This window comes from Neopsephotus bourkii, unplaced genomic scaffold (genome assembly GCF_033783945.1).
Source record: "Neopsephotus bourkii isolate Nb327-2 ecotype Australia unplaced genomic scaffold, CSIRO-AGI_Nbou_v1 NB_1462, whole genome shotgun sequence".
NCBI classification, from domain to species: domain Eukaryota; kingdom Metazoa; phylum Chordata; class Aves; order Psittaciformes; family Psittacidae; genus Neopsephotus; species Neopsephotus bourkii.
In genome coordinates, this window is record NW_026901939.1 from 279,072 (window position 1) to 306,559 (window position 27,488).

The 27,488-nt window shown below is 58.1% G+C and overlaps 3 protein-coding genes across 4 annotated transcripts; 1 reads left to right on the forward strand and 2 right to left on the reverse strand.

The window, feature by feature from the left end:
- Positions 1-204: 204 nt before the first annotated feature.
- FTSJ3 (FtsJ RNA 2'-O-methyltransferase 3) lies at positions 205-6,717 on the forward strand. 2 transcript variants are annotated; one of them, XM_061368896.1, is made up of 21 exons: positions 205-355; positions 440-545; positions 738-784; positions 957-1,036; positions 1,224-1,323; positions 1,480-1,674; positions 1,755-1,870; positions 2,384-2,488; positions 2,648-2,748; positions 2,821-2,901; positions 2,992-3,150; positions 3,475-3,610; positions 3,719-3,924; positions 4,022-4,142; positions 4,221-4,314; positions 4,525-4,675; positions 4,784-4,860; positions 5,233-5,335; positions 5,428-5,611; positions 5,715-5,809; positions 6,399-6,717. In XM_061368896.1, the coding sequence occupies exons 1-21, from the start codon at positions 289-291 to the stop codon at positions 6,586-6,588; spliced, it is 2,514 nt and encodes an 837-aa protein (XP_061224880.1). In that variant the 5' UTR covers positions 205-288; the 3' UTR covers positions 6,589-6,717. The 2 variants fall into 2 exon arrangements, with proteins under 2 accessions (XP_061224880.1, XP_061224881.1); XM_061368897.1 differs by lacking the exon at positions 6,399-6,717 and adding an exon at positions 6,178-6,307 and having other exon boundaries at positions 5,715-5,827.
- A 3,147-nt stretch (positions 6,718-9,864) lies between these two features.
- LOC133220654 (alpha-2-macroglobulin-like protein 1) lies at positions 9,865-21,178 on the reverse strand. Its single transcript, XM_061368917.1, is given in 22 exon segments — positions 9,865-10,448; positions 10,879-11,000; positions 11,271-11,397; positions 11,468-11,693; positions 12,023-12,122; positions 12,214-12,283; positions 12,808-13,032; positions 13,577-13,729; positions 13,954-14,099; positions 14,178-14,235; positions 14,493-14,714; positions 15,339-15,500; positions 15,614-15,723; positions 16,824-16,938; positions 18,316-18,430; positions 18,523-18,607; positions 18,717-18,870; positions 19,623-19,673; positions 19,717-19,841; positions 19,951-20,113; positions 20,376-20,536; positions 20,959-21,178. Coding segments are annotated over 21 exon segments (2,631 nt in total). The 5' UTR covers positions 20,460-20,536; positions 20,959-21,178; the 3' UTR covers positions 9,865-10,430.
- Positions 21,179-22,285: 1,107 nt separating this feature from the next.
- AGPAT1 (1-acylglycerol-3-phosphate O-acyltransferase 1) lies at positions 22,286-27,446 on the reverse strand. The gene is made up of 6 exons (XM_061368886.1): positions 26,918-27,446; positions 24,242-24,375; positions 23,768-23,943; positions 23,567-23,662; positions 23,283-23,355; positions 22,286-23,120 (listed from the first exon to the last, which is right to left on the reverse strand). Exons 1-6 carry the CDS (start codon positions 27,178-27,180, stop codon positions 22,873-22,875), a joined length of 990 nt encoding a protein of 329 aa, XP_061224870.1. The 5' UTR covers positions 27,181-27,446; the 3' UTR covers positions 22,286-22,872.
- Between the last annotated feature and the right edge of the window lie 42 nt (positions 27,447-27,488).

Sequence of the window (27,488 nt, forward strand, 5' to 3'; positions counted from 1 at the left end):
GGAGGCGGCGGGACCGGGTCCGGGATCGGGACCGGGATCGGGATCGGGTATATGTCGCGAGGTGGCTGCGGCCTGGGCTGGGGAAGGGGGCTCCGGGGTGAGGGGACCCCGGGACAGGCCTCGGAGGGTCCCGCGGAGGCACCGGGGGAACGCTGGAGTTGGGCTGTGGAGGTCCCCGGGGGTCACCTGCCCGGCCCGGCCCTAGCTCATCCGGTCTGATCCCTGCAGGTCCCAGCCGGCAGCTGACGGAGGGTCCGGGCCCCGCGGAGGGCCCTGTGCCGGGCCACCATGGGCAAGAAGAGCAAGCTGGGCAAGAGCCGGCGGGACAAGTTCTACCACCTGGCCAAGGAGACGGGTGAGGGCTGCGGGACCGGGCTGCGGGTGTCTGCGGTAGCCCCGAGCCCTGCTGACCCCTAACCCCCGCTTCGCCATCCCGCAGGCTTTCGGTCCCGCTCCTCCTTCAAGCTTCTCCAGCTCAATAGGAAGTTCCAGTTCCTGCAGAAGGCCCGGGTGCTGCTGGACCTGTGCGCGGCCCCCGGCGGGTGGTGAGTGGTGTCCGGCCCCGGTCACAGCCCAGTGCTGCCCCGGGCCATTGTAACAAAGCAGCTGGTGTGTTTTCTGGTGTTGTGGCTCTGCCCTTGATGCCAAAGCTGATCCCGGCTGCCTGGCAGAGCAGCTCAGTGCTGGGGGCTCTCCTGCCACGCTGCTGTAGCTCTGTGCTTCTCTGTTCTTTCCAGGCTGCAGGTGGCTTCCAAATTCATGCCGGTTTCCAGCTTGATCATTGGTGAGTGTCGGGACCCAGGAGGAGCAGGCTGGGGCAGGAGCCTCCCCCATAGTGCCTGGATGTAGCCAAAGAAGGGGATGCTGGATTTGGGATCCTGGTGGACAGAGAGGGTGGGTGGGGAAGTCAAGCTCGGGTTTGAGAGGTTGCAGTCTGTGTTCACGTTTTTTCCCAGGGGTGGACTTGGTCCCCATCAAGCCCATTCCCAACGTGGTGACGCTGCAGGAGGACATCACCACTGAGAAGTGCCGCCAGGTATGAACCCATCTCCCCTGCTCCCCACCTGCTCTGCCAGTCTGGACTGCAATGGGAGTGGGCATCACCCTGCCTGCGCAGCTGGGGTCCTTGGGGGTCGGACAAGAGCAGAGGGTGAGCTGACGTGGACAGGGGGTGCTGCCTTGCAGGGGGGTTAGTGGGACAAACACATGTCCTTGTCCCTCAGGCCCTGCGCAAGGAGCTGCAGACATGGAAGGTGGATGTGGTGCTGAACGATGGAGCACCCAACGTGGGAGCCAGCTGGGTGCACGATGCCTATTCCCAAGGTGGGGTTTGCCTGGACCTCGTACAGTCTGGGGTCTACAAGGGTGGGCACATCCCATAGCCCAGCAGGGCAGGGTGGCAGTGGAGGGTGCAGTGGGACAGGGAGCTGGGCACTGGAGGCAGTGATGACCACTGACTGCTGTTCTCCCATGCTCCAGCCAACCTGACCCTCATGGCCTTGCGACTGGCCTGTGATTTCCTCTGCAAGGGTGGCTGGTTCATCACCAAGGTTTTCCGTTCCCGGGACTACCAGCCCCTCCTCTGGATCTTCCAGCAGTTCTTCAGCAAGGTCCAGGCCACCAAGCCCCAAGCATCCCGCAATGAGTCTGCTGAGATCTTCGTGGTGTGTCAGGGTGAGTGGCCATGGGGGACCTGCAGCTGCTGGAATGGGGCTGGGAAAAGGCTGCTGCTAGCTCTGATTTCTCCATCCCAGGTTATCAGGCTCCAGACAAAATCGACAGCAAGTTCTTTGACCCAAAATATGCTTTCAAGGAGGTGGAGGTTCAGACTAAGTCCGTTAGTGAGTTGGTCAGCAAGAAGAAGCCAAAGGTATGAGTAAGGCCAAAGACACAAATGGGGCTGGGGACTGGGGCCAAAGACGTTGTAACAAGCAAAGTCATGCAGGAAAATGAAAGCTCTGGGGATGCAAAGTGGTGGAGGAGCCAGTTTGGGGAAGGTTTGCAGCCTCAGAAGGTGGTGTAGTTATGGGGAAATGGTGATACAAGTTGTGAAGCTGGGGATGGACCAGTAAAACCCTCCCTGCAATGGTTGGCCACTGGGTTTATGTCTCTGTGAGGTGTCTTTAGGACACAGAACATCAAAGACACTGTCAGGTGGCCTCAGCTGGGCATGGACCTGACACAGACCTCTATCACCTCTCTGAGGTGGGACTGGGAGACACTGTGGAGCTGGCAGGTTGGGGCTGGTGGCTTGCCTCATCCCTTGGTCATGCGGGCATGCTTAGGTGGACACTTGCAGCAAGACATGAGTTACCTGCCATCGTTCAGCCTTTAGGGCTGATTGAAGCTGCACCTTGGCTCATAGCACTCCCTCCTCCTGTAGGCAGAAGGCTATGCAGATGGTGACATGACCCTCTACCACCGCTTCACCCTCATGGACTTCCTCAAGGCTCCCAACCCCGTGGACTTCCTCTCCAAGGCCAATGAGGTGAGGACCCGAAGTGAGGGGGACTTTGGTGGCCCCAAAGGCCCCCCCAGGAGCACAGAGCAATGCAGAGAAGGAGCCAGGTGCCCCAGCTATGGCTCTGTCTGTAGCAGCAGGGGCTGAAGCTCAGGGGGAACAGCTCTTTCCCTCTGCTCTGCCCAGATCACACTGGGGGATGGTGAGCTGGAGAATCACAGCTCCACCACGGAGGAGCTGCGGCAGTGCTGCAAGGACATCCGCGTGCTGGGAAGGAAAGAGCTCAGGTACTGGGGGTGACTGGGAGAGGCTGGCTGCTGGCCTGGTGGCTGTCTCTGACTGTCTGCCTACCCACACAGAGCTCTGCTGAACTGGAGGACAAAGTTGCGGAGGTTTTTGGCCAAAAAGCTGAAGGAGCAGGCAAAGGAGCTGGATATCAAGTAGGGACAGCAAGGGTTGCCCCAGAGCTCCCGTGTGGTGGGATGGGTCTGCCACCAGGAGGGGTGGTCTGAGCTCCTTCCTTTTGGCAGCCTGAGCTCCGGGGAAGAGGAGGAAGGCAAAGAGGAGGAGAGGAAGGAGAAGAAGACATCGCCAGGAGCTGCAGCTGATGAAGTGGCAAAAGAGGAAGAGGAGGAAGTAGAGCTGGCATTGGCAGAGATGAAGGCCAAGGAGCTGGCGGAATTAAAGAGGTAAAAGGATCTCACATGAGGAGAGGTGGGGGAGCACGGGAGGCTCCAGCCGTGGGCACAGAGGGTGTCAGACCCCGACCCTCTGCTGACAGCAGGTGGGGTCTGTGGGTCTGGGGTGCTCAGGGTCATCTGCTCCTCCAAGCAGGTGAAGCAGTTGTTCCAAGCTGGAACAGGCCCCTTATGTCCCCACTGGGGACCCCTCACAGGGAGATAGCAGTGCTGTGAGAGAGATCTGTCACTGATGTGGCAGCGGATGTGGATTGGAGATGTGGAGGGGGTGGCAGGGGTAGGCAGAGTGTAGCCTCGTTCCTTTGCCTCTTCCAGAAAGAAGAAGAAGATCCTGAAGGAACAGCGGAAGCAGCGTGAGCGTGTGGAGCTGAAGATGGACCTCCCTGGTGTCTCCATTGCTGATGATGGTGACACCAGCATGTTCTCCCTCCGCACTATCCACAGGACCCCGGTGTGTGGGGCAGGAGGAGGCCAGGCTCCCAGAGCTATTTGGGCTGGGACAGTGGTGGGCACGTGGCTGATGGGCTGTGATTTGTCACTTGTTTTACTTGCATTGCAGCTGCTGAACGAGGTGACCCGGGGGGACATGGCATCAGCAGATGCCCTCCTGGAGATAGGAGCTGGGGACGATGACATTTATGTCTCGGATCAAGAAGGAGAGGATGATGTGTCCCTGGCCAGTGACCTGGACCCAGAGGAGCTGGTTGAGATAGAGGCCCGGCAGCGCCGGCTGGAGCGGGAGAGGCGAGAGCAGGGTGCAAAGAGGTGAGAGCAGGAGAGGCCTTCCTGGGCAGAGAACCCAGCACTGAGCACACACCATACCTGGCTGGGGGCGGTCTGATCCTGGTGCTGCTTGTAACAGGGTGAAGTTTAGGCAGAAGGAGAATGAGGAGGAAGAGGAGGAACAGGAGAATCCCCTGCTGGTACCCCTGGAGGAGAAGTCGGTGCTGGAGGAGCGACAGACCAGCCTGTGGTTTGGGAAGGTGAGTCCTGCTGGGCCCACAACAGCCTCAGCCCAGCAGCTTCCCTGTGTCCCCTGACCTGCTGCTCCCCATCCCCAGGATGCCTTTGCTGGCATTGAAGATGATGCAGATGAGGAGCTGGAGCTGGGGCAGTCGCAGATGTTGGCTGAGAAACAGCGCGAGTCTCAGAAAGGTCAGTGGGGGCTGTGGGGGTCACAGAGGGACAGCCCCAAGGCCCAGGCTGGGCACTGGATCACACCATGGTGGAGATACGGCTCTGAGCATGCCTGGAGACCTCCAGAGGTTGTTTCCAACCTGTGTCATTACACAGTTAGCGAGCTGGGTGTCTGGAGGAATGGGGTTTGTCTCAGCCCTTTCTCACTCAGTGGTTCCTGTTCCCCAGACAAAGCAACAAAGAAGGAGCAGAAGAAGAAGATGCCCCAGGAGGAAGTTCCAGCTGAGCCCCCACCTGCCACAGACACAGGACCTGACACTGGTAAAGTGCAGGATGAGCAGAGCAGTGATGATGACAGCAGCAGCAGCGATGAGGAGAGGTGAGGCCTGGGAGAGGGATGGTCTGGATGTTCTCCCACAGCTCCACAGTCTTGGAGAGCTGGGAGGTGAGGTGAGCACCCCAGCCCTGACCACTCTCCTCTCTGCAGGCCACCAACACCAGTGGGGAGGAAACGGGGCCGTATTGAGCCATGTGGCTTTGAGGTGGTGCCCATCGAGAACCCATGTGAGTGCTGGGGTGTAGGTAGTCTAGAGGGGGGGAGGTAAATAGCCCCACTCAAAGACACTGGGCCACTCGAGCGCTAGAAGAAGGCCCACCAGTTATAATCAGAAATGAACTGGGAGAATGGGAACAAGGGTGGAGGCTAGTCCTTACAGGGCGAGGGTATGCCGCCGTCAGAAAAGATGGCAGAATTAGGTGGTGCCCTCTTAAATCTATTAAACCAGACCCTCACTACCTACACTGGGGGCTCCTGGACCCATGTGTGCCCAGTGATACTGTGCGAGTCCCTCTTCAGGGACTGGAGGCAGGGTCACACGAGGCTTTCCCAGGGCTGCTTCTAGATAGGCCACACTTTAACCTGTCTGTGTGTTGCAGTGAAAAGAGCCCGTGTCCTGGATGCTGAGGGCTTGGCCCTTGGCTCTGTCATCGCCACCTCCAAGAAGGCCAAGCGGGACTTGATTGATGATTCCTTCAACAGGTACTTGCTCTGCCAAGAGGGGACAGGCAGGGGGGTTGGTGAGGAGACCCCACATCCTGCTTACACTCACCTGAGTGCCCCCCCCCATCCAGGTACTCCTTCAACGAGGATGAGGGCGAGCTGCCGACATGGTTCACAGAGGAGGAGCAGCAGCACCGGCGCCGCCAGATCCCCGTGGACCGGCAGACGGTCGAGGCCTATCGGCAGCGCTGGCGCGAGATCAACGCCCGCCCCATCAAGAAGGTGGCAGAGGCCAAAGCCCGCAAGAAGCGGCGGGTGAGTGGGGCTGTGGTGCTGTGTGTGGCTCCATTCCCCCCATCCCAGGTGCTCCTTCCCTCTGCAAATCCCCCTTTGTCCCCATCTCTCGCTGTCCCCACAGATGCTGAAGAAGATGGAGCAGATGAAGAAGAAAGCAGAGGCTGTGGTGAGCACAGTGGATATCTCGGAGCGGGAGAAGGTGGCTCAGCTGCGGCGGTGAGTGATGAAGCTGAGGTCACAGTATCACAGTATCACAGTATGTTAGAGATTGGAAGGGACCTCAAAAGCTCATCTAGTCCAATCCCCCTGCCGGAGCAGGAACACCTAGATAAGGTTACACAGGAACGTGTCCAGGCGGGTCTTGAATGTCTCCAGAAAAGCAGACTCCACAACCTCCCTGGGCAGCCTGGTCCAGTGTTCTGTCACCCTCACTGAGAAGAAGTTTCTTCTCCAGTTTAAGTGGAACCTCTTGTGTTCCAGTTTGTACTCATTGCCCCTTGTCCTTTCATTGTTTGCCACTGAGAAGAGCCTGGCTCCATCCTCGTGACACTCCCCCTTTATATATCTATATACACAACAGGCAGGTCCAGATCCTGCCTGTTGTGCTGGGCTGGTTCATGATGCCTTGTCCCTGCAGCTGCCACACGGGGACAGCTCCTGTGTGTAACCCAGCAGGGTTAGCAAAGGCTGGGCTGGATGTGGGTGCACTTTGAGGGGTGACAGAGAGCAAAGGAGCCCCATTTTGGGGCCAAACCGATGGAGCTGGGCCAGGGTCTCGGTCTCAGCTTTTGCCATTCTCTCGTAGCATCTACAAGAAGGCTGGGCTGGCCAAGGAGAAGCGGCAGGTCACCTACCTGGTGGCTAAGAAAGGTGTAGGACCCCGCGTGCGCCGTCCTCCTGGGGTCAAGGGCCAGTTCAAGGTTGTTGACAGCCGCCTGAAGAAGGATGTGAGGGCTCAGAAGCGCAAAGAGCAGAAGAAGAAACGCCATAAATGACGTGGGACCAGCTCCATCCACAGGGAGGGACTCGGCTTGGGAGCAGCCGGCTCATCCTGGCACTCTGCCCCATCCTGGGGACAGGACTGTGACAGCCACACGTTGCTATTCATTGGTGCCTTGATGTGACATTGCCTCCTGTCCTCTGGTGGGGCAGGGAGGGTTTATTTGGCCTCAGTGCTGCAGCATTGACCCCCATCCAGCTCTGTTGCCATTGCTGACTCTAGTGGAGATGGCACCAGCATCCACACCAGCCCTCACTGTCCCCTGGGAGGTTGTGGCTCAAGGGGACAGCTCCCTGGGCCGTACTTGTCACCGAGCCCTCTGGCAGGCGTGTATCAAGGGTATGCTCTGGTTGCAGCAGAATTAAACCCTGGTCTGAGGTTGCACCGGGATGTGTCCTGCTTCCCTTCATCACACTTGACTGGCAGAGGACCCAGCCAGCAGCAAGGCCAGACCTGCACCCACCCTGCCCCAGCCAATGCAGTCCAGGGCAGCTCCCCCCATCCCCACAACCCCCTGCCACCTTCCACCCCTGCACCCCTCATCTCTGCCACCCTCCCTGTGTGGGACCCTGGAAGTTTAGGAAAGAGAGACCAAGAGGAAAGCTGTGCTTGAGCCAATGTGTTCATTCAGAACCAGGCAGGGTCTGGGGGACGGTGGCTTCTCCCTGTCAGCAGTGCCTGAATCCAGTTGCAGAGGTGGTCCCTGCAGCCCTCAGGGTGGCAGTGGTACTGTGTTAGCGCCAGGGATGGGAAGCACAGGGTCCTGGTGGGGTGGGAGCTGCTAAAGGGGGATGTGACAAAGTCCAGAGGGAGCTGTGAGCACTGCAGCCGTGCTCTGCCCTAGTGGAGGGCCAGGGCTGGGGTCAGGGTGGGAGCAGAGGCCATCTCCTGGTCTCGTTCTCAGTGACTGAAGGAGCTGGGGTGAGCAGAGGGTTCCAGCTGCCAGGCTTCAGGCTGCGCTGAAAGCTTCCCTACTGCCCATCAACGTCTTCAACACGAGCTATAGGTGTGCTGAGAGGAGAGAGCCCCTGTCCCTCCAGCTGAGCCCCATCCCTTGGAGCTCAATGTCTCATCCCCTGTATGACCCCAAATCCACGGATGGGGAGCTCCGTAAGGAGCACAGGAGGACTGGGGAGGGTCTGAGCCCCCTCAAAGAGGCCCAGCTCCTCTCTGCACCCCACAGCCTGGGTCCTCCCTGACCTCAACCTCCCAAGCTCTGGCCAGCAAGACCCCATCCATTAATCCAGGGCTCCAGGCCCTCTGTCCTCCTCCATCCTGACTCCTGGCCCATCTTTCCCTGGCCCCAGGGACTCAGCACAGGCCAGGCTGGCCCTTCAGGGTCAGTGGGTCCCCATCAGGGTCCTGGTGATGGGGTGACCCCTCTGCCCTGTCAGGCTCAGCCCCCACCTGAGCTGCAGGGTGCACTGGAGGCAGCATCCCTGCGACCACCTGCAATGGGAAGGATGAGCTCAGGGTGAGCTGCTCCTGTTGGTGAGCCAAAGCTCATTAATGTGAATTGAATGAGGGAACTGAAAGCTCAGCCAGGCCCCCTCTGGGCCACCGTGGTGGCCACCAAGGCCCCGTCCCCAGCAGGGCTCACCCGTCTCATAGCAGTCACACAGCACCACGGTGGCTGGCTTGGAGGCTCCTCACTGGGAAGTCCTGCGTGGTGGTGAAGGTGTCCTCCTGCTGTGTCAGCTGTGGAGACGTCCCCAAGGATGAGGTGCGACCATCCATGATGGGGAAGCATCCCCACACCCCAGCACAAGGGATCCAAGGAGAAGTGGTGACATGAGAGGGGTGGGGATGAGCTACACCATGGAACTGACCCCACAGAGGCCTTGAAGAGGTCCTGGCTGTACAGAAACCTGTGCTGGGGTGCAGGCCAGCATCCCTGCTCTGCTTCTGGGCTCCCCTTGACTTCTCAGCTCAGCAAAAGAAAGGCTCTGCTCGCACATCAGCTGCACACGAGGCAGCACCTATAATAAAGCATCCCAGCCATGGGCAGGGACAGCCCACCAGCCTGACCAGCAATCACATGCATGGGATGAGCTCCCACCCTCCCACCAGCCAGGGACAGACAGACACAGAGGGCTCACAGAGCTGCAGACACCCCAGGTCTAGATGCAGGATGAGAACAGGCAGGGACCTCATGTCTCCACATGCAAGAGCACGATGGGGATGGCCACAGCCTCCTCCTCCAGGCGCTGGAACGCTGTAGACCTGCATCTGCTCTGCAGTGAGATCTTTGCTCTCCATCCAGTGAGCAAACAAGGTTTTAGCCAGGGCAGTGTTTGCCCACAGCCTCCTGGGTTCAAGGCTCTGATGGGCTTTGGAGATGGGAGGAAAGGTTCCTATAGGATGTAGAGGTTCAAAACCAGGGGCAGGACCCCCGTACACACGGGTTTGCTGGGAAACCACAGCAGGAGGGAGCAGGAATGAATCCCCAGGGCGAAAGCAGGCAGCACATCCTGGGTGCAGTGTGTGTGAGCTGGTGTCTCAGAAGGGCTTGTTTCCAGGTACCTCGGATCTAGCCCAAAAGCAGCTGTTTGGGCTGGGTGCAGGTCTCAGGCTGCCTTTTTGCCTGGTTTCCTCCACCTGCATCAGCTCAGTTATGGGCACAGGTACAGAATGGTGCTGGGCTGGGAGCTGGGCACCAGCCTGGGCACAGGCTCCTTATTTCCTAGTGGGAATTTAGGGAAGTTGAGACAGCTCCATGACTGCCATACAGTGCTCTGAGTGCAGTCCCCTTCCCTTTTGGGGTATGGGGGGGGACACACAGAGGCAGTGCTGCAGGAAGCCATGGATGGGGTGGACCTCTTTGCATTGGGCTGTCCCCATGGATACAGCCCTGCCCTTCAGGGGCAGCCCCACACAGTCTCAGTGTCTGGAGGATGCTGGTCCCTGCCACCCCCATGGAGACAAAGGTGGGAGCACGGCCCTGAGCCCATTCTGCTGCCCCAGGGTGTGGGCATGGGTCAGTGCCCCCCAGGCATCCCAGGGGTGGTTCCATGTGAGGAGGAGCTCAGGGCCATCAGCACAGGAGGCAGTGGGGGCTGTGAGCTGTGAGGCCAAAGGGAGATGGAGTCAGGAGCAGGGGGGGCTCTGCCTCTGCTGTGGGGATGCTGAGGGGAAACAGCACATGGAGGATGTGTCATTGGGTGCCTGAAGCAGGAGCCAGTGTCCCCCAGCCCCTCCTGATGAGGCACCACTGGCCCCACGCTGTGCCGCTGCTTCTCTGCCTTGTTGCCAGTGCAATGAATGCTCCCTCTGGTTTGGCCTCAGCTCTTTATTCAGCAAAGCAAAGTGAAGGTGCAGCCCCACTGACACATCACAGAGGCGGATGGGAGCGTTGTGCTCCCAACACAGCGTGGTTTGGGGTTGGCTTTGAGCAGGGATGGTGGGAAAGAGCCTGAAGCAAGGAAGCTTCCCTGCAAGGCCACATTTTGCTGCTCATCTTTCACTTCACTTACTCCCAGGTGCATTTTTCCCCATCGTTTCAGCCTGGCAGAGCAGGGACAGGGTCAGGGCAGCCCTGAGCATCCTCTCCATGCCCAGCCATGAGGCTCGCTCTGCTCTCCCAAGGTGTTTTGCCAGTCCTGGATCAGCTCAACTGCCCTGATCCCCTCTCCAAGGGATTGCCCAAGGGAAATCACAGCTTCATGGTGGGCACCAGGGCTGGGTTTTGGAATCCTCATCTCAACCGCGCTGCTTCAGGCTCCTGCTGGGTCTGGGGAAGGGGATGAAGGGATGGGAGAAGGCTGCCAGCCCTCGGCTGTCAGGTGGGAGAGGATGAAGTCAGGAGCAGGGGGAGAGCCACGCAGCTGCAGTTTTCCTTCACATCAGTCTTGGAGGCTTTAAAACCGGGAATAGAGCATGCATGATACTGGGGTCAGTCAGCCTGCCCTTCTCTGTCCCAGAAATGCCTTCCTACCTCCAATAAATACCCTACTGGAACCCAGCCAGCAGCCCATCGGCTCTGGTGGCCCATGAGAGCTTAGGGCCACCCGGGCTGTCCTTGGAGCATCCCCATGCACAGTGTGATGAGAACATCACACACCCAGCAGTCTCAGCCCAACAGGGAAGGGAAGGGAAGGCACCATCCCACTGATGGTCCCACTAAGCATGGATGCACTTGGTGGACCCTGCAGCACCCACAAGCTCCATCCAGCCTGGCCGAGGGATGGGGAGATGCAATGCTCTGCTCTGCTCTGCTCCATGGGCGACTGCTTTGGGTGCAGCTCTGCTCCTGGCAAGAGGGTGGCACAAGCACTTCTGTGCTCACCTGCACCATAAGGAGCTTTGTCTCGGTGTCCATGTGCCCATGGGCTGGCACCACGGGCATCTCGGTGCCACAGAGGTCCTCAGACTGCAGGGCCCTGGCGATGACGGTGACGTTCACCTTCCCTGTGGAGGGAGATGTGGACATGGCAGTGACACTGCCTTAGGGGCTGGCTGCAGCTCAGAGCCACCCTGGGGACATGGGGAAGGAGGAGGGTGCAATGGATGCAACAGGACCAGGAAATAGAGGGAAGAGATTGGAGAGTGGAGAAGGGAAAGGGAAAAGAGGGGAGAGGAAGCTGGGAGGAGGAGGAAAGGATCAGAAAAGCAGTGGCAAAGAAGAGGGTTTCAAGCAGTGCCTGGGCTCTCCTACCCCATCTCCAGCCCTTTTCATACCCATGCTGGTGGCTCTCACGTCCCACTGGAAGGTCCTTGTTTCATCTGCACACACACAACCACCGTTCACCTCATCCGAGCCCGGAGGCAGCTCCAGCTCCACCGACTCCATCAGCATCACCTGGACCTGCCGGACCACAGCTCCCTCAGCCACCACTGGGACCCCAACCCAGAGCCCCCTGCCCGGCCCCGCTCACCCTCAGGCAGTGCCGCAGGAGGTTGAAGACAGTGGCCATGAGGGTGAAGGCTTCGTGCTGGACCACGGCGTAGGGCAGCGCCAGCTCCACAAAGAAGGGCTTGAAGGTTGTGATGGTGGTGGCAGGGGCCAGCCCCAAGCCCAGAGGGGATGTGCAGAGCATCCCCGCTTCCCAGTCGGTGGTGATATTGGGCACTGGCACCATCACCTCCACAGAGCCATGGTCCCTGCAGGGAGGTGGGAGATGGACGGGTTTTACACAGTGGGTCTGATGGGCAGAGCCAGCAGAACCCCCTTCCTCTGGGTCTTGGGGCTGGTCATTGGTGGCCATCATGCACGTGGAGACGGGCAGGGGCACCATCAGTGTCTTAGGGTACCCCCTGCCTATAGGACAGACTGCCCCATCTCCCCTAGGCTCAGTGCTGAGGTCCAAGGGAAGGGGCTGAACATGTCTGTGTCATTCCTGATACGTGGACACTGAACTGGAGGTCTGGGCACTGCACCCAGCGCTGAAGCTGGTGCAGTTACCTGAGGTCTGCTGGCGCTCCTTACTCACCCCACAGGCACCAGCTCCCACAGCCACGTTTCCAGGAAACCCATCTGCATCCCCGGGTCCTTCAGGACATCTGCCAGAGGATCGGCCTCCAGATCTGGTCCTGCAAACGGGCATGACCTGAATGCGCTGCAGGAAGAGGCAGGATGCCTCCGGCCGTGCTTCTGCAGCCAGCACTGAGGCTCCCCACTCACCCTGGGGGTACCGATGGCTGCTCGATGGACAGCCCAGCTCCGCGTTGGTGGCAGTTTTCAAACCTGCATCCTGAAACAGCACATGAGAGCAGCAACCACACCGGAGCCCACGGGTCCCCAAGTGCCTTTCCCATCCCTCTCCAACGCCAGGAACCGAAGCCCCATGGCAGAACAGAGCTCCTGAAAATCAGGACCCCCCCCGGCCATGCTGTAATGGGAGTGCAGGAGGGGAATATTTGTGCCAGGAGAAGCTGCTGCATCAGGGAGAGCCGGGGAGGATGCGGTGAATCAGCTCTGCCTGCTCCAGTCCCAAACAGCCCCGACCCCTGGGTTTGCTGCCAGTGGGAGACACGCACCCCCAGAACACAGGGGAACACTGGGACAGTCCTTTCTGTTCACTCCAAGCACAGATTTGTGATGGGGAGAGCAGAGCTTAGCCCTTTCCCTATGGAATGCTGCAGGGCCTGAGCTGGCAGATGTGTGTGTCCTGAGCTGGTCTGTGAGCACGCACACACACTGGCTGGGCAAAGGACTGGGTGTTCCCAGCACCCTAAGGAGGATGAGGAGTGTGAGGAAGGGCTGGAGGGCTCACACCTTAAACAGGCTATAGGAGCCTGGCTGGGCATCAGGCTGCAGGAACAGCCGGCTCCTCAGTTTGCGGCGGCAGGTCCTCCTCTTCCCCGGCACATCATAACAGTTAAGGGGTGGAATGCTTGCAATTATGCCTTCATACCCGCACCTCAGGTTCTGAGATGAAATAAGCTCTTCAAATTCAAGAGAATGGGTGGATCCATAAAATACTGGAAGTGAGTTATAGACCTAAACCAAACACATGAGCTTTGGGTGAGAAAGACAGGAAATGCTCCTGGCTCAGTTCCAATCCCTTTTGCCCCTGTCACTGCCCCATAGCTTCTGCACCTCCCTGGGCATCATAGTGATGCCACCATCCCCAGCCCTTCCACTGGGACCTGTCACTTCCCCATCTCTCTCCTCCTCAAGAGCAGCGATGCTTCCCAAGGTCCCTATTTGTCCTTCCCTAAAATCATAGAATCATAGAAGCTTTGGGTTGGAAATGACCAAAGACCATCCCGTTCCAACCCCTGCCATGGGCAGGGATGCCTCACACTAGACCGTGTCTCCCAGGGCTCTGTCCAACCTGGCCTTGAACACTGCCAGCAGTGGTTCTCTGGACAGCCTGTTCCAGTGCCTCAGCACCCTCACAGAGAGGAACTTCTTCGCTATATCTAAGCTGAACTTCCCCTGTTGAAGTTTGAACCCATCACCCCTTGTCCTAGCACTACAGCCCCCATGCCCCAGCAGCAAGCTCAGGACCAGCCTAGCACCGAGGTTACTCCAGCCTCACCACGTCGGGGTTGAGCTTGCCCTTGCCCTTGCTACTGGAGGACTGTCCACGTTGATCCACGGCATAGATGGCACAGAGTGACCCCGGGGCAGCCTGCACCTTCATGTGGAGCCGGGAGCCCACCACAGCCCTCTGCTCTGAGGACAGGTTCACCTGGAGAGAAGGGAACCTTTGGGTTAGGGGAGAGGGGAGCTGCTCCCAGGCAGCTGGGCACCATCCCAGAGGACTGAGATCAAAGCCAGGGGATGCTTTGCAGCAGCAACAGGAACAGGACACGAAGGAAAACCCCTCCCTGAAAGGAGATCCTGGGTCCAGGCTGTTGCAAGGAAGGGCTCAGTGTCCCCATCTCCCCTCCGAGCCCAGCCGGCTCCGCTCACCTCGCTGGGGAAGCACTTGGCCACCTTGAGCTTGGTGCTGTCGGCCACCACCTCGCTGCTGGGCAGCACCACGTAGCCCAGCACCTTGGCTGCAGGCGCCAGCTCGGGGCCGATGGGCAGCTCCAGGGAGAAGGAGCCGCTGAGCCCTGGGCCATGGGATGGAGGGGAGTGAGGAGCAGGCACGGAGCAGAGCCCTGCACAGCCCCATGTGCCCCAGGACCTACCAGCATCTGCAGGCAGCTCCTTCCTGAGCACCATGGCGATGGTCCCCTTGGCCAGGACCTGCAGAGGAGGAGGTGGGAACAACTGGGTTGAAGGGAGATGAAGGGAGGCTGTGGAGGATGCTCAGGGACAGACTATTAGAGCAACATAGGATGGAAATGGTGCCCCAAGACCTGAGAACTCCAGAGGCCATCCCTGAGTCCAGGAGTACCTGCCCAGGACTGGCTGGAAATGAATTCTGCTGGAGGGGAGGATCCTTCTCCCCTGAGCTCTGCCTTTCCTGCAGCTTCCCCTCTCTCCCCAGGTTGAAGGCTCACCAGTAAGACCACATCCAGGCTCTGCTGCTTGCTCCCCATGGCCTTCTCATCAAACACATAATCCACGCTGAGCTGCAGGGGCTGGCCGCAGGGCAGCTCCTTTCTCACCCTGCGTATCTTCAGGAAACTCGTGGTGCCCACAGAGATGGGGTACACGTGGTGAGGAGCACTTTCATAGATGGGATACTCCAGGTTTTCATCCTCAGAGGCTGCACTTTTCACCTACCCCTGAAGGGTGGAAATTGAGGCTGTCAATGGCAAAGATCAGCTCAGCAGCATAGCTCAGTAGGGGTGGAAAGCCACCCTGAGACTGCCACCCTCTTAGCTGTGACATCCCTGCAGGAGCATGCAAAGAAACACAATCCAGGTGTGCTCAGCACCCAAAAGCGTAGAGCTGCATGCCACTGTGGGGCTTGTCCAAAGGACACTCAAAGGGGTAGCCAGTAGATAGCAAGAGGAGGCAGGTACCTATATGCTGATGAAGCATCTCAGAACTACCTGATCTTGAGCCCAAGTGGTGAAGGTGGAAAGGATCCTGAATTTGGCAGTGAAGTATGAGAACAGTAAGGCAGAGAGAAGGAATTAGAGGAAGAACTTTGCAGAGTGCCCCAACAGTGGGAGGAGAGCCTTTTCCCAGTGCAGGAGGCAGGAAGGCTGCTGAGATCTGTAGGGTTTGACTGGCAGCAAGGATTAAACAGGGTTAATACGCACATGGAGCTCTTCACCGTGGGATGCTCTGGGTGCACAAAGACCAAATGTGGTCAAGGGGAGGCTGGAAAATTTGGTGTAAAAAACTCTGTCATTTTTACCAAAATCCGAGTTTCTGAGAGGAAATGGGTCACTTACGTGCATGGAGACCCTGTCCTTCCAACCAGAGGTGTCCAGCTCAAAGGAGGCTCTCCCTGATCCATCCGTGAGCAGGGTTTTTCTTTAGATTTCTCCAGCATTAACCACCACCAGGAGCTCCTTCTCCGTTAGGGCAGAGCCGTTAAGTCCCTTCAGCAGCATCTGCACCAGGAGGGAAGGGGAGATGCTGGGTGAGATAACAGGGTTGAAGGACTGACGGAGTGGGATTGGGTGCAGCAGGAGCCCTGTAGGGCACAGGGACCACCCCCCATTACCGTCCCAGTATAGGGAACCCCAGGCCTGTAGAATTTATCACTGCTTTCAAATGCTATGATGATCTCTTCATCCACAATCATACAGCTCTTGTTTGCTGCACGCTGCATCCCTGCGGAGAGGAGAGGCACTCAGCACCGTGCCCTTGTGATTCCCACCAGGAAGGATGGGCCAGAGTGTCAAGTGTGCAGCATCACACGTTCTGCTGTCTCTGCAAGTGGCCGTATGAAACAAAGCTCTCCTCTTGCAGGCAGTGGCTAAGGGGCAAGTTTGCACAGTGCAGAACCACACAGACTGGGCAACAAAGGCAAAAACTGAGTCATAGAATCATAGAATGGTTTGGGTTGGAAAGGACCTTAAGGTCATCCAGTTCCAACCCCCTGCCATGGGCAGGGATACCTCACACTAAACCATGGCACCCAAAGCTTCATCCAACCTGGTCTTGAACACTGCCAGGGATGGAGCATTCAGCACTGCTCTGAGCACCCTGTGCCAGCGCCTCAGCACCCTTGCAGGGAAGAACTTCTTCCTTAGATCTAACCTGAACTTCCCCTGTTTCAGTTTGAACCCATCACCCCTTGTCCTATCACTACAGTCCCTGATGAAGTCCCTCTCAAGCATCCTTGTAGGTCCTCAGGTGAGACAGGATCTACAGCGTGAGCAGGACCATGCTCTCTGTGCACTACCCAAATACCAAGCTTTACCCGAAAGTGCCCCTCTTCATGGCTGTAAGCAAAAGAAGAGGCCACTCGCAGCTGCATTGTGCTGCCATTAAGCTTCTTACTTGACTCTAAGGATGTGTCCAACAAACCCTAACACACAACCAATGCAACAGTATCACTAGATTCAAAGCCAAAAAGACCTCCTAAGACCATCAGTACCCTGGTAGCTTCCCAAGCACTACTCAAGCACACCAACTAGTCTTCAGGGAGGCAGAGGGAGGTGAGGTGGATGACGGAGGGGTATGTGGGGGAGAGGATGCTGAAAGGGGAAGAAATTCCTCATCAGCCTTCAGGACCTCGGTGACTGCTCCAGCAGACAGGAATAGAAGGAAAAATGACACCAAAGGAAGCATGGGCACAGAGGGGCTGGTGGTAATGGATGGGAAAGACAGGGACCCTGGGGACACCCGAGCAGAGCAGTTGTGCCACGTCCTCCAGGTGCCACCACCCCAGGACATCACCTGGGGGCTGTCAGCATCACTGTGCTCACCAGTGCCCTCCTCCAGCAGCGACACAAAAGCGTGGAGCTGATCCTCATAGTCCAGGCTGGATAGGTTGAAGGAAGTGGCCAGCACCTCGGTGGAGAAGCAGCCGTTCCTCCCAGTCTGAATGAGAGAGTCACCCGTGTTGGAATCCCAGAACCACAGCATGGGTTGGGTTGGAAGGGACCTCAAAGCTCACCCAGTTCCAACCCCTGCCACAGGCAGGGACCCCTTCCACTGGAGCAGCTTGCTCCAAGCCCCTGTGTCCAACCTGGCCTTGAACACTGCCAGGGATGGGGCAGCCACAGCTTCTCTGGGCACCCTGTGCCAGCGCCTCAGCACCCTCACAGGGAAGAGCTTCTGCCTAAGAGCTCAGCTCAGTCTCCAGTGTTACCAATGCCTGCTGTCATCTTTGGCTCTCAGCTGCTGCTGCCTCCCTCCATTCTGTCCTGCAACACTTGGATCCTGAAAACTTGCCCCCAGGGGCTTGTACTGCACTCTGCCATGAGGCTGCCTATCCCATCCCTTCCCAACCTGGCCCGAGAACCTTCCCAAGTGCCCTTGCTTGGCTCCTTTGTCTGCTCTGGGATGAGTGCAAGGTCCTACACCTGGGTTGGGGCAATCCCAGACACAGCTACAGGCTGGGCAGAGAAGAGATTCAGAGCAGCCCAAGGAGAAGGACTTGGGGGTGTTGGTCAATGAGAAAATGAACATGAGCCGGCTTCAGTGTGTGCTTGCAGCCCAGAAAGCAACTGTATCCTGGGCTGCATCCAAAGGAGCGTGACCAGCAGGTCGAAGGAGGTGATCCTGCCCCTCTATTCTGCTCTCGTGAGACCTCACCTGGAGCATTGTGTGCAGTTCTGGTGTCCTCAACATAAAAAGGACATGGAGCTGTTGGAACAAGTCCAGAGGAGGCCACGAGGATGATCAGGGGCTGGAGCAGCTCCTGTATGGAGCCAGGCTGAGAAAGTTGGGGCTGTTCAGCCTGGAGAAGAGAAGCTGTGTGGAGACCTCAGAGCAGCTTCCAGTGTCTGAAGGGGGCCTATAGGGATGCTGGGGAGGGACTCTTCATTAGGGACTGTAGTGACAGGACAAGGGGTGATGGGTTAAAACTGAAACAGGGGAAGTTCAGGTTGGATCTAAGGCAGAAGCTCTTCCCTGTGAGGGTGCTGAGGCGCTGGCACAGGGTGCCCAGAGAAGCTGTGGCTGCCCCATCCCTGGCAGTGTTCAAGGCCAGGTTGGACACAGGGGCTTGGGTGACATGGTTTAGTGTGAGGTGTCCCTGCCCATGACAAGGGATTGGAACTAGAAGATCTTAAGGTGCTTTCCAATCCAAACTGTTCTATGATTCTCTGACTCTGGCTTTGCAGCAGTTTCACATGAGAGCCAGATGACCTCGTGATGCTCAATTGATGCACCCAGCCATCATCAGCCCAAGCACCCCAGAAAGACTGCTAGGGCCAGCACCCATGCGCCTTCTCCCTCTCCTGCTGCCCTCACCTGACCCCTAAGCTCAGCACAGGTCATCGTAGGTGCTTTCAGGGCAGCATCAAAGCTGTAGAACTGGCACAGCCTGGCCTCAGCTCTGCCTCGGAAGGTTTTCCCAGATGGGTACCTGTTGGGAAGGAGCAGGAAAGGGAGCAGATGGGCAAGATGTGAAGGGAGCATCACCCCAGGAGCAGGCAGCTTTGCTGCTCTCCAGCTCACAGCCTACAGACATCCAGTGGGATCTTCTCATCCTTTTCTGTCACAAAGGGGGGCAGCTGGATCAGCACTTCAAAATTGGGCCACCCTGGGGGGAGAATGGGATTGTTCCCATTTCTTCCTTCCTCGGTTTCTTGCCATTCCATGAGATGGCTCCCAAACACCCTGCGTGGAGCCCAGCCTTCATCCCCACGCACTGGAATCCTTCACAGTGAACTGGTGAGAGCTGCCCTCCATGCTGATGGTGTAGGTGCCCAGGGCTGGCTCTGCACCCAGCGAGAAGGACAGGTCCACGATGCCCTGCTGCGGGCTCACCTTCTGCCACTCTGCCACAGGGTTCTTGTTGGGATCCTGCACATGGGGACGTGTAGCATCAGCTCATGGAGACAAAGACAGGGCATGGGGTGGTGCAGGTGGGTTGACAACGTCAAGGACTCGGGTCACCCTGGGCATCCTCGAAAGACACAGGGGTTTTGCCCTGACATCACGCTCAGAGCATCCCTGGGGACATCACCTCTCCAAAGGGAAAATTCCCCACCATGGGTGCTATATTATCTGAGCTCCAGCCTGGTTACAGCAGACGGAGCTGGCAGGGGGTGCTCCAGCCTGGACTGGTTGCTCAGGGGATTCCCCAGTTGGGGTCAAAGTCTCTGTAGCAATAGCCATTGCCACCTTCATTTGTGTAACCTCCCAGAGGACACCCTGTCTCGAAGGCAGGCAGAAACCTGACCCTTGGTGGGCTGGGAATCACAGAATCACAGCATGGTTTGGGTTGGAAGGGACCTTAAAGCTCCTCCAGCTCCAACCCCTGCCACGGGCAGGGACACCTCCCACTGGAGCAGCTTGCTCCAAGCCCGTGTGTCCAGCCTGGCCTTGAGCACTGCCAGGGATGGGGCAGCCACAGCTTCTCTGGGCACCCTGTGCCAGCGCCTCAGCACCCTCACAGGGAAGAGCTTCTGCCTAAGATCTACCCAAGCCCTTGTGCTTGCTCTCTGTAACTTCTCTCAACACCCGCAGCAAGGATGCTCCTTGTCCCCACATATGCTGGGGGCCCATTGCTCCTCCCAAGGGAGCCGACAGGCTGCCACAGGGTGACAACTCACCCGCACAACCACCAAGAGAATCTGCAAAGAAAGAGAGAAGCATTTAGCATGCTCAAAGCGCAGAGTTGAGCTCGTGCCTAAACCGGGGGCTGAGCCCCTCTCCTGGTTTCAGGCACATGGGGACCCTACTGCCTCCAACTCCCCCCATGCCCCAAGCCCATCTCACCTCTCTGTTGATGGCAATGAGGTTTTGATCCAAACGGACAATTCGAATCTTCACTGGAGAGAGCAAAGGCAGGAGCAGGAGTGAGCGCTACAGCCTGGGACCCAACCCTGGGGATCCTATCCCAAGAGCCTGGGAGCTCTTCCAGCTCCTCCTGCCCCTCACCAGTTTGCCCGGGCTCATAGACATCCTTGTCTGTCTGCACCAAGGGCCTCAGCTTCAGAGTTTTCACCACGACTTTCCTCTGCTCGGAGACCTGCAGGGAGCCTCCCTGGATGGAGATGTGAAGATGTGCAGCCTTGTACACCCGGGCAGGAGCACTAGAAATCTGCCCACAGGGAAACACCAGAAATGGTTTCAAAGCCTTTATTTTGGATGCCAGTGCGACACCAAACCTGTTCCTCACCTTCACCACCCCACTGACCCCTGAAGGCACCAGGGACCTGCTATGCATGGGAAGATGATGCTCCCAAGGTCTCCATACATGCTCCATGTCCCTTCACTCTTCAGTTCACTCCTGGCCATACAGATGGACCCCAGTCCCCTCCCTGTTCCCCCAGCCCGGCTATGGCAGAGGGGCTGCGACTCACACTGGGGAAGCGGGGCCAGTTCAGCTGTAGGATCTCATTGCCCTGCTTCTCCAGGGTGACGTTGGGGACTCCAAGCTGGCTCATCCAGGTCCATGAGGTGGATGTGCACTTTGCCCGGGTATGGGTAGTAGAGCGTGGAAGGGAAGAGCACCAGGTAGTGCCTGGAGAGGGAACACCTTGGCAGGGGAGGAGGCCACCAAATCCCAGTGCTTCCCTCCCCTCCAGACCCTCAAGGCAAAGGATGCCGGGGGGTTTCCAGCCCTGGATGCTCTCTGCAGGGCTACGCCTCCCAGCCTTGTACCCATGCACCCATGGATGCTGGGAAGAGCACAGACCAGAGCAGAGCCCACCTTGGGGAAGAGCTGCAGGATTGATCCACAGGGGAGGAAAGGCTCTGCTCCTCCTGCAGCTTGTGTGAGAGGTGGCATCTGCACCAGCGCAGCCCAAACACCAACCCCAGGGACAAAGCCTTGTTATGGGGACAACCACCACCCTGAACCACCCCAACAGCCTCCACAGCCATGGCAAGCACTGTCACACCACCGAGACCACCCGCCATCCCACAGGCATGGAGAGGGCTTACGGCTTTGCAGATGCTCCAGCTGTGAGATACAGGGTGCAAAGCAGCAGGCAGGGCAGGGCAGCTGCAGACCCCATCCTTAGAGGACCAATAGAACAAGGTGGTCCCAGAGGCCTCGTGCTGGGTTTTCTTCCTCTCCTCAAGCTTTCATCTCCCTGCTGGCAGCAAAAAGCCAAGCGAGGTCTGTGTGTGGGACCCAGCCATCCAGCCAGGACAATGTTTAACCACCAGACCTGAGCTTTGATGGGTTCAAGGCTCTGGGCAGCCAAACACCACTCCAAGTGGTGGGACTGCTGAGACAGCTTGGAGCTGATGGCCTGACTGCACACAGGGAGCACAGGGTCCTTCTGGGAAGCGAGATCTTCACATGTACACTGCCCCTGAGCATGTGCTTGGGACAGTTCTTGATCCAGCGAGTTGCTGCTCATGGGAAGCCTCTATTGTCCTGCTGGTGGTGTCTGTCTGGGTGGATGATTGCCATGGCTTTGCAGAGGTTCCTCTATAATGAGCCAGGCACTCTGAGAGCAGGAACGATGCCAGCCTGGAGCCCTGTGCCCTTGTTTGCTCATGGCTTGCGCATCTTGTTTGAAGACAGGAGGTGAAGGCTGATTGCCCTGCAACCAGCACTGGGGACAGCCACACGCTGCCTTTCTCCCTGCCCTACTGTCACCATGGGGTGGCTGCGTCAGGAGCTGCTCTGTTGGGAAGGAGCCAGTCTATGCCCAGAGCCACCCCTGGCTGCAGGGAACAGGCCAGGGGAGGTGGCAGATGATGGATGGGTCTGGAGGCCATGGGAAGGTCCCTCCTGTTCACCCAGCTCCAACCCCTGCCATGGGCAGGGACCCCTTCCACTGGAGCAGCTTGCTCCAAGCCCCTGTGTCCAACCTGGCCTTGAGCACTGCCAGGGATGGGGCAGCCACAGCTTCTCTGGGCACCCTGTGCCAGCGCCTCAGCACCCTCACAGGGAAGAGCTTCTGCCTCAGAGCTCAGCTCAGTCTCCCCTCGGGCAGGTTCAAGCCATTCCCCTTGCCCTGTCCCTACATCCCTTGTCCCAAGCCCCTCTCCAGGTTTCCTGCAGCCCCTTTAGGCACTGGAGCTGCTCTAAGGTCTCCCCTTCAGGAGCCTTCTCTTCTCCAGGCTGCCCCAGCCCAGCTCTCTCAGCCTGGCTCCAGAGCAGAGCTGCTCCAGCCCTCAGAGAAGCTGTGGTGTCCATAGAGATGCTTCATGTGCAGTGATGCAGACACCCCCCATGGCCATAAGGAGACGGATCCCCCTCCCCACACTCCCCTCAGCACCCGAGGCGCAGGCAGGATGCAGTGCACACACAGCACCAGGTATGGACTGTTTAATCTCACACCCTTGTCTCATAGTTCAGCATCGTGACAACGTCCCCTGGACCTGCTGCTCCTCCCCAGGCCAGGCTCTGTGCCCTGGACCCCTCCTCAGAGCTTGCTGCATCGGAGCAGCATCTCCAGTTTGCAGTAGCCTCTGGAAGAAGGAACCCAATGAGCACATGGGTGAGCCCCACTGAGAGTCACAGCATCAGGGGTGGAAAACAGCGCAGTGAAGCCCCAGCCCTGCCTGGCACATCTCTGTCACCTTCCCAGTGTGCGGGCAGGAGCCATCCAGGCAGACATGTCTTGTTACCCAGGACCAGACACAGCACCAAGCTGGAGGGAGGCAGGCAGTGCCCTGGGGAGGGGATGCACAATCACAGCAAGTGGGTTTAGGGTCACCTTGCACTGGTTTTGGGGTGCTGCCCTGTCCCCGTGCTGCACTGCTCTGCTTCCCCTCGCTCCAGGCTGCTGGGGGAGTGGCAGGTCTGGTGGACACATCCACAGGGGACAAGGGGACAGCGTGGCCCAGCCTCTGGCTCTGCCACCTCTCTTGCGGCCCCAAGGGGGTTGATCCATGTGCCTAATTACTGGTCCCAGTTGTGTTCTCCTCACACTGGGGGCTGCCTGTCCCCCTGCCAGCCCCAGCCGCAGCCCCAGTACAGTGCTGGCGCTGAGGATGCTCAGCACTCTGGTCCCCGCAGCAGCTCGTAGACATCTCAGCGAAAGCATCAACCATGGCCTGGCGGACAGTGTCGGTCAGTCTGGGGACATCCATGGAGCTCAGGCCCTGGGTTTCCACCCTGGGCAGGATTTGGATGGTGCACGTCCCTGGACAGAGAAGAACACCAGGGATGCTGTTAGATGAACCTACCGGGAAGGAGGTCTCCCCAGCAGCCTCAATGTTCCACAGAGGCCTCCAAGCCGCACATCCCTCATCCCTACAACCAGCCCTGACCATTCCAGCAATGGGGCTTCTTGTCCATCACTCACCAGAGGTGAATTTCTTTTCCTTGGAGCTGAAGAAGTCCCGGTACGGGGAGAACACGATGGGGAAAATGGGAACCTGTAGGACATGGAGTATGAGGGGTATCCATCACACAGACCCCCTCCAGCTCCTGACATGGCCCACGCTTCAGCAGGTCCCTGTGCCCTCACAGGGTGACTGTCCCTGGGGACTGCAGAACCCAGGAGACCCTCATGTCCCCATCCCACTGCCCCAGGGTGCACGTTCCCCCGCTCCATCAAGGGCAGGCGGAGGGGAACGTTGGCCTTACCTGAGCCTGCACAGCCAAGTGGAAAGCCCCACGCTTGAAGGGCAGCATGGATTTGTCCTGGTTCCTGGTGCCTTCAGGGAAAACCCACACTCGGAGCTGCATAGGGCAGGGGGAGACGTGAGCATGGACCCAACCCAGTCACCCTGGCAACCCACTTGCCCCACTGGTGCTTGCTCCCCAGCTCCCCCCTTGCTCCATCACCTTTTCACGCCGCATGGTCCTGGCTGTCTGGGAGATGACGTTGATGGCTTCTTCCCTTTTATAGCGGTCGATGAAGATGATGCCACTGAGCCAGCAGGCCCACCCCACCGTGCCCATGTATAGGAGCTCCTTCTTGGCAATGGGCACACAGCCTTCAGGGATGACCTCCACCATGCCTGGAGGATGGATGGGAGAGGAAAGGATCAGTCCATGCCCAGTGGCACCCAGCACCAAGCAGCCCTGTGTCTGTAGTGACCTGGATCATCCTCCATTGACCCAACCCTCTCCCTGTAGCACACCCATAGCCCCGAGCTCCTGTCCCACCACCTCTTCTGGCTTATGCCTACCACACTGCCCTGTACAAACCCTGGTCCTGGCCTCTCTGGGACCCCAGAGGGTGAGCCTGGTCCACCCATGCAGCACCCCAAAAGCTGCCTATGCAAGTGCTGAGCCCCCAGTCTCCCTTGCACGTACCCATGAGGTCAAGGGCAGCTTGGTGGTTGGAAACTATCACGTAGGGCTCCTCGGTGTTCAGGTGCTCCAAGCCCCGCACCTGCATCTTGATGCCATACAGGTGTTTGAGGGGCAGGACTGCAGCACGCAGGATCCTAGGGCAAGAGGAACACACATTGGGAGCAGATCACACAGAGTGGGGCTGTGAAGCTTTCCCATGCAGGGTGCAAAGCACAAGATGGGCCAGGCTAGATGTGGTATGAATGAGCACAGACTGTGTCAGTCTGTATTCAGTCTTTGCTTTTCTAAGCACATTTATAGCCTGCATAGCTCAGAGCTAACCTTGTAACATGGTTTAGTGTGAGGTGTCCCTGTCCATGGCAGGGGTTTGGAACTGGGTGATCTTAAGGTCCTTTCCAACCCTAACTATTCTATGGTTCTATAGCCACCCCCAAGGAGAGACCAGCTGCTGTCAGTAGTAGAAAGTCTTCATTGGAGCTTCTGATAAGGAAGAGCAGCCAACATAAGGGAGAAGAACAGAGTTTCTGATGCTCAGGGATGATAGGAAAGCAAGAAGAGAAGGGATGGGATGGGATGAGATGTCTGCCTGCAGCCAAGGTGCAAACCATCACATCCCAGTGAGGACTACAGTCTTTGCCCAGGTAAGCTTCACCCTGAGGCTCACCCAGTGTACAGCTGGAAACCCAGACACCAGCACTGCAAATACATAGAGCCAGAGGAGCTGGATAGCAACCAAGGGGGACTGAGTGTAGGTGGATGAGGTCTGAATAGAAGAGGAACTGGCCTCAAGCTGCACCAGGGCAGATTTAGATGGAGCTGAGGAACAATTCCTGCCCCAGAGGGTGCTCAGGCATTGGAACAGGCTGCCCAGGGCAGGGCTGCAGGCACCGTCCCTGCAAGTGTTCACACGGCGTGGAGACGAGGCCTCAGTGCCATGGGTTAGGGGTGGCCTTGGCAGCACTGGGGAACGACTGCACTTGATGACCCTAAAGGTGTTTTCCAACCCGGTTGATTCCAGGATTGTATGAAGGTGGACATGCAGAGGAACAGTCTAGATGGTTTTACAGGGATGTGGATGTCTCCATGGACTGTCCCAGCAGAGCAGCCAAAGGGCAGCACCGTGGGCACCAAGCTTTGTGCTGCAGGTGGAGGGGGAAGAAAGCAGGGAAGGGGAAACCAACTGTGCTTCATTCTGCAAAGGAAATCACAGAGAACAGCTTCACTGGACCTGCAGCATCGGGAAGAGATGGACCTTGCATCTGTGCAGATGGAAGGAGGAACAAGGAAGTGCGGTGTCCCCATCCAGAGAGGGTTGGACCGGATGGCAGAGCTGATGAAGGGTGACACTCACTATGAGAGTAACGAAAGGAACGGAAGGAGGATGAAGCAACGGGGATTGCAGCACCCACAGTGGAGGTAAAAGAGCTGGCACGCTTTTGGCATTGAAATGGGGTGCTCTCTAACCCATGGCGTGAAGAGCATCCATGCCAAGAGCCACACATCTGGCAGCGACTGCTCCCAGGGAGCCCACAGGGGCAGGAACTCAGTACCAGGGAGGGATGAGAAGAAGCCTGGGAGGGGAGAGGTAGGCACATAGGAAGAGGGAGACATGATGTTCAGAGGGTCCATTGTATCAGCAGAACACCTATCCCTTGGGAGATGCAGGCTCAGAGATCCCCGTGTCTGCAGAGAGGCAAAACACTTATGGCAATGCCCCAAAGCCAGGAGTAATGACAGGAACGTGCTCCAAGCCGGAGGCTTTGGGATTTGGAGCCTGAGGTGGAGATGAAGCTGGGCGTGATGCTCCCATGGAGGTTGGCTCTGAGGTGTTGGTGGGACAAGATAAGGCAGCGTGAGTCACACTGAGTCACCCAGGGATTTCCACTGAGCCGGAAGCATTTGCGCCAGAGCTCGGAGCACCTCTGGATGCAGCCGTGTGTGCACAGCATTTCTGTATCAAACCTCTGCCCAGGGCCCGGAATCCATTGGCACCAGCACACGATGGCTTGAGCCCAGCGATGCCACAAGCTTGGGCATCTTTCACCCTGATAATGGAATCCCTCCTGGTACCTTTATCATGCCCAGGAATCCAGTGTCAAGATTGCAACACCCTTGAAAGCAATCGGACCTTCCCCTCGTGTTGCACAGCGATGTTATCTGGGCTGCCACCACCCTGGAGCAGAGCTGGGCCAGGACTGTGCCATGCCCCACAGCTGATGGCGCGCAGACATCCCCAAATCTCTCTGCCAAAGCACAGTTCCTGGGGTTCCCGCTGGGCAGGGAGATGGTGATGGGGGTACATTTCCATCCTGCTAATGATGGTACCTCCAACCTTGGACAACCCCCCCCCTTGTAATCCACTCAGCTGGTGACCCCAATATAGTGATGCCCAAGAACGATCTCTTTTATGCTATGTCATCCTCCAGGTACCATTAATCCTGACCCAGCTGGCCACCTCCATCATGGTTTATCCCTCCCTTGGGATAGCCAGCAACAATTCACCACACCAGAAGATGCAGATGCACACGTCACTGCCACCTGGAGCACAGCCCTTGATGTGGCCCCAGGACTCAGTCAGGACGGCTGGGGCAGGAGACAGCATGTGTCCACAAACCCACACGAGCTCCTCCACCCAGCCTCCTCTACAACAGACACACATCCCCATGCCATACTCACTTCATGTTCTCCACAGAGCGTCCCCGAAGAGCTGCGTAGGGGGCCAGGAGGGTGGCCATGGCCGTGATCCAGCAGTTGAAGAAGGCCACCTTGCAGAAGTAGTGGAAGGTGGCATTGTACCGGTAGAGCAGCAGTGCTGCCAAGGGCAGGAGGAGCAGCAGCCCATGGAGCAGGACCACCTCCATCACGCTGCCCCAGCAGGAGGATGCTGAGGAGCTCAGCCCAGGAGCAGGGCGAATGGCGCAGGGGATGCCAAGGAGCATGAATGGAGGATGAATCAGGTCTATCAGCAGAGGAGCATGTGGGCGTTTGGGGCTGGTCCAGGGCAAGGTGCTGCCTGTATCTCACCCTGTGCAGAGGCTTGAGGATGGACTGGCTTAGATGGGAGGCAGGCAACCCCACCAAGGGTGGAGAGTGGTGGTGAGTCAATGCCGGGGACCCTGGGTCACCTGAGGAGTCACTGCTGGGAAATGCCTTCCTGGGCTGTTACAAGCCATTGCAGAGGTGCTGGAACAGGTCCAGAGGAAGGCAATTGCGTTGGTGCAGGGCCTGGAGCAGAAGAGTGATGGGG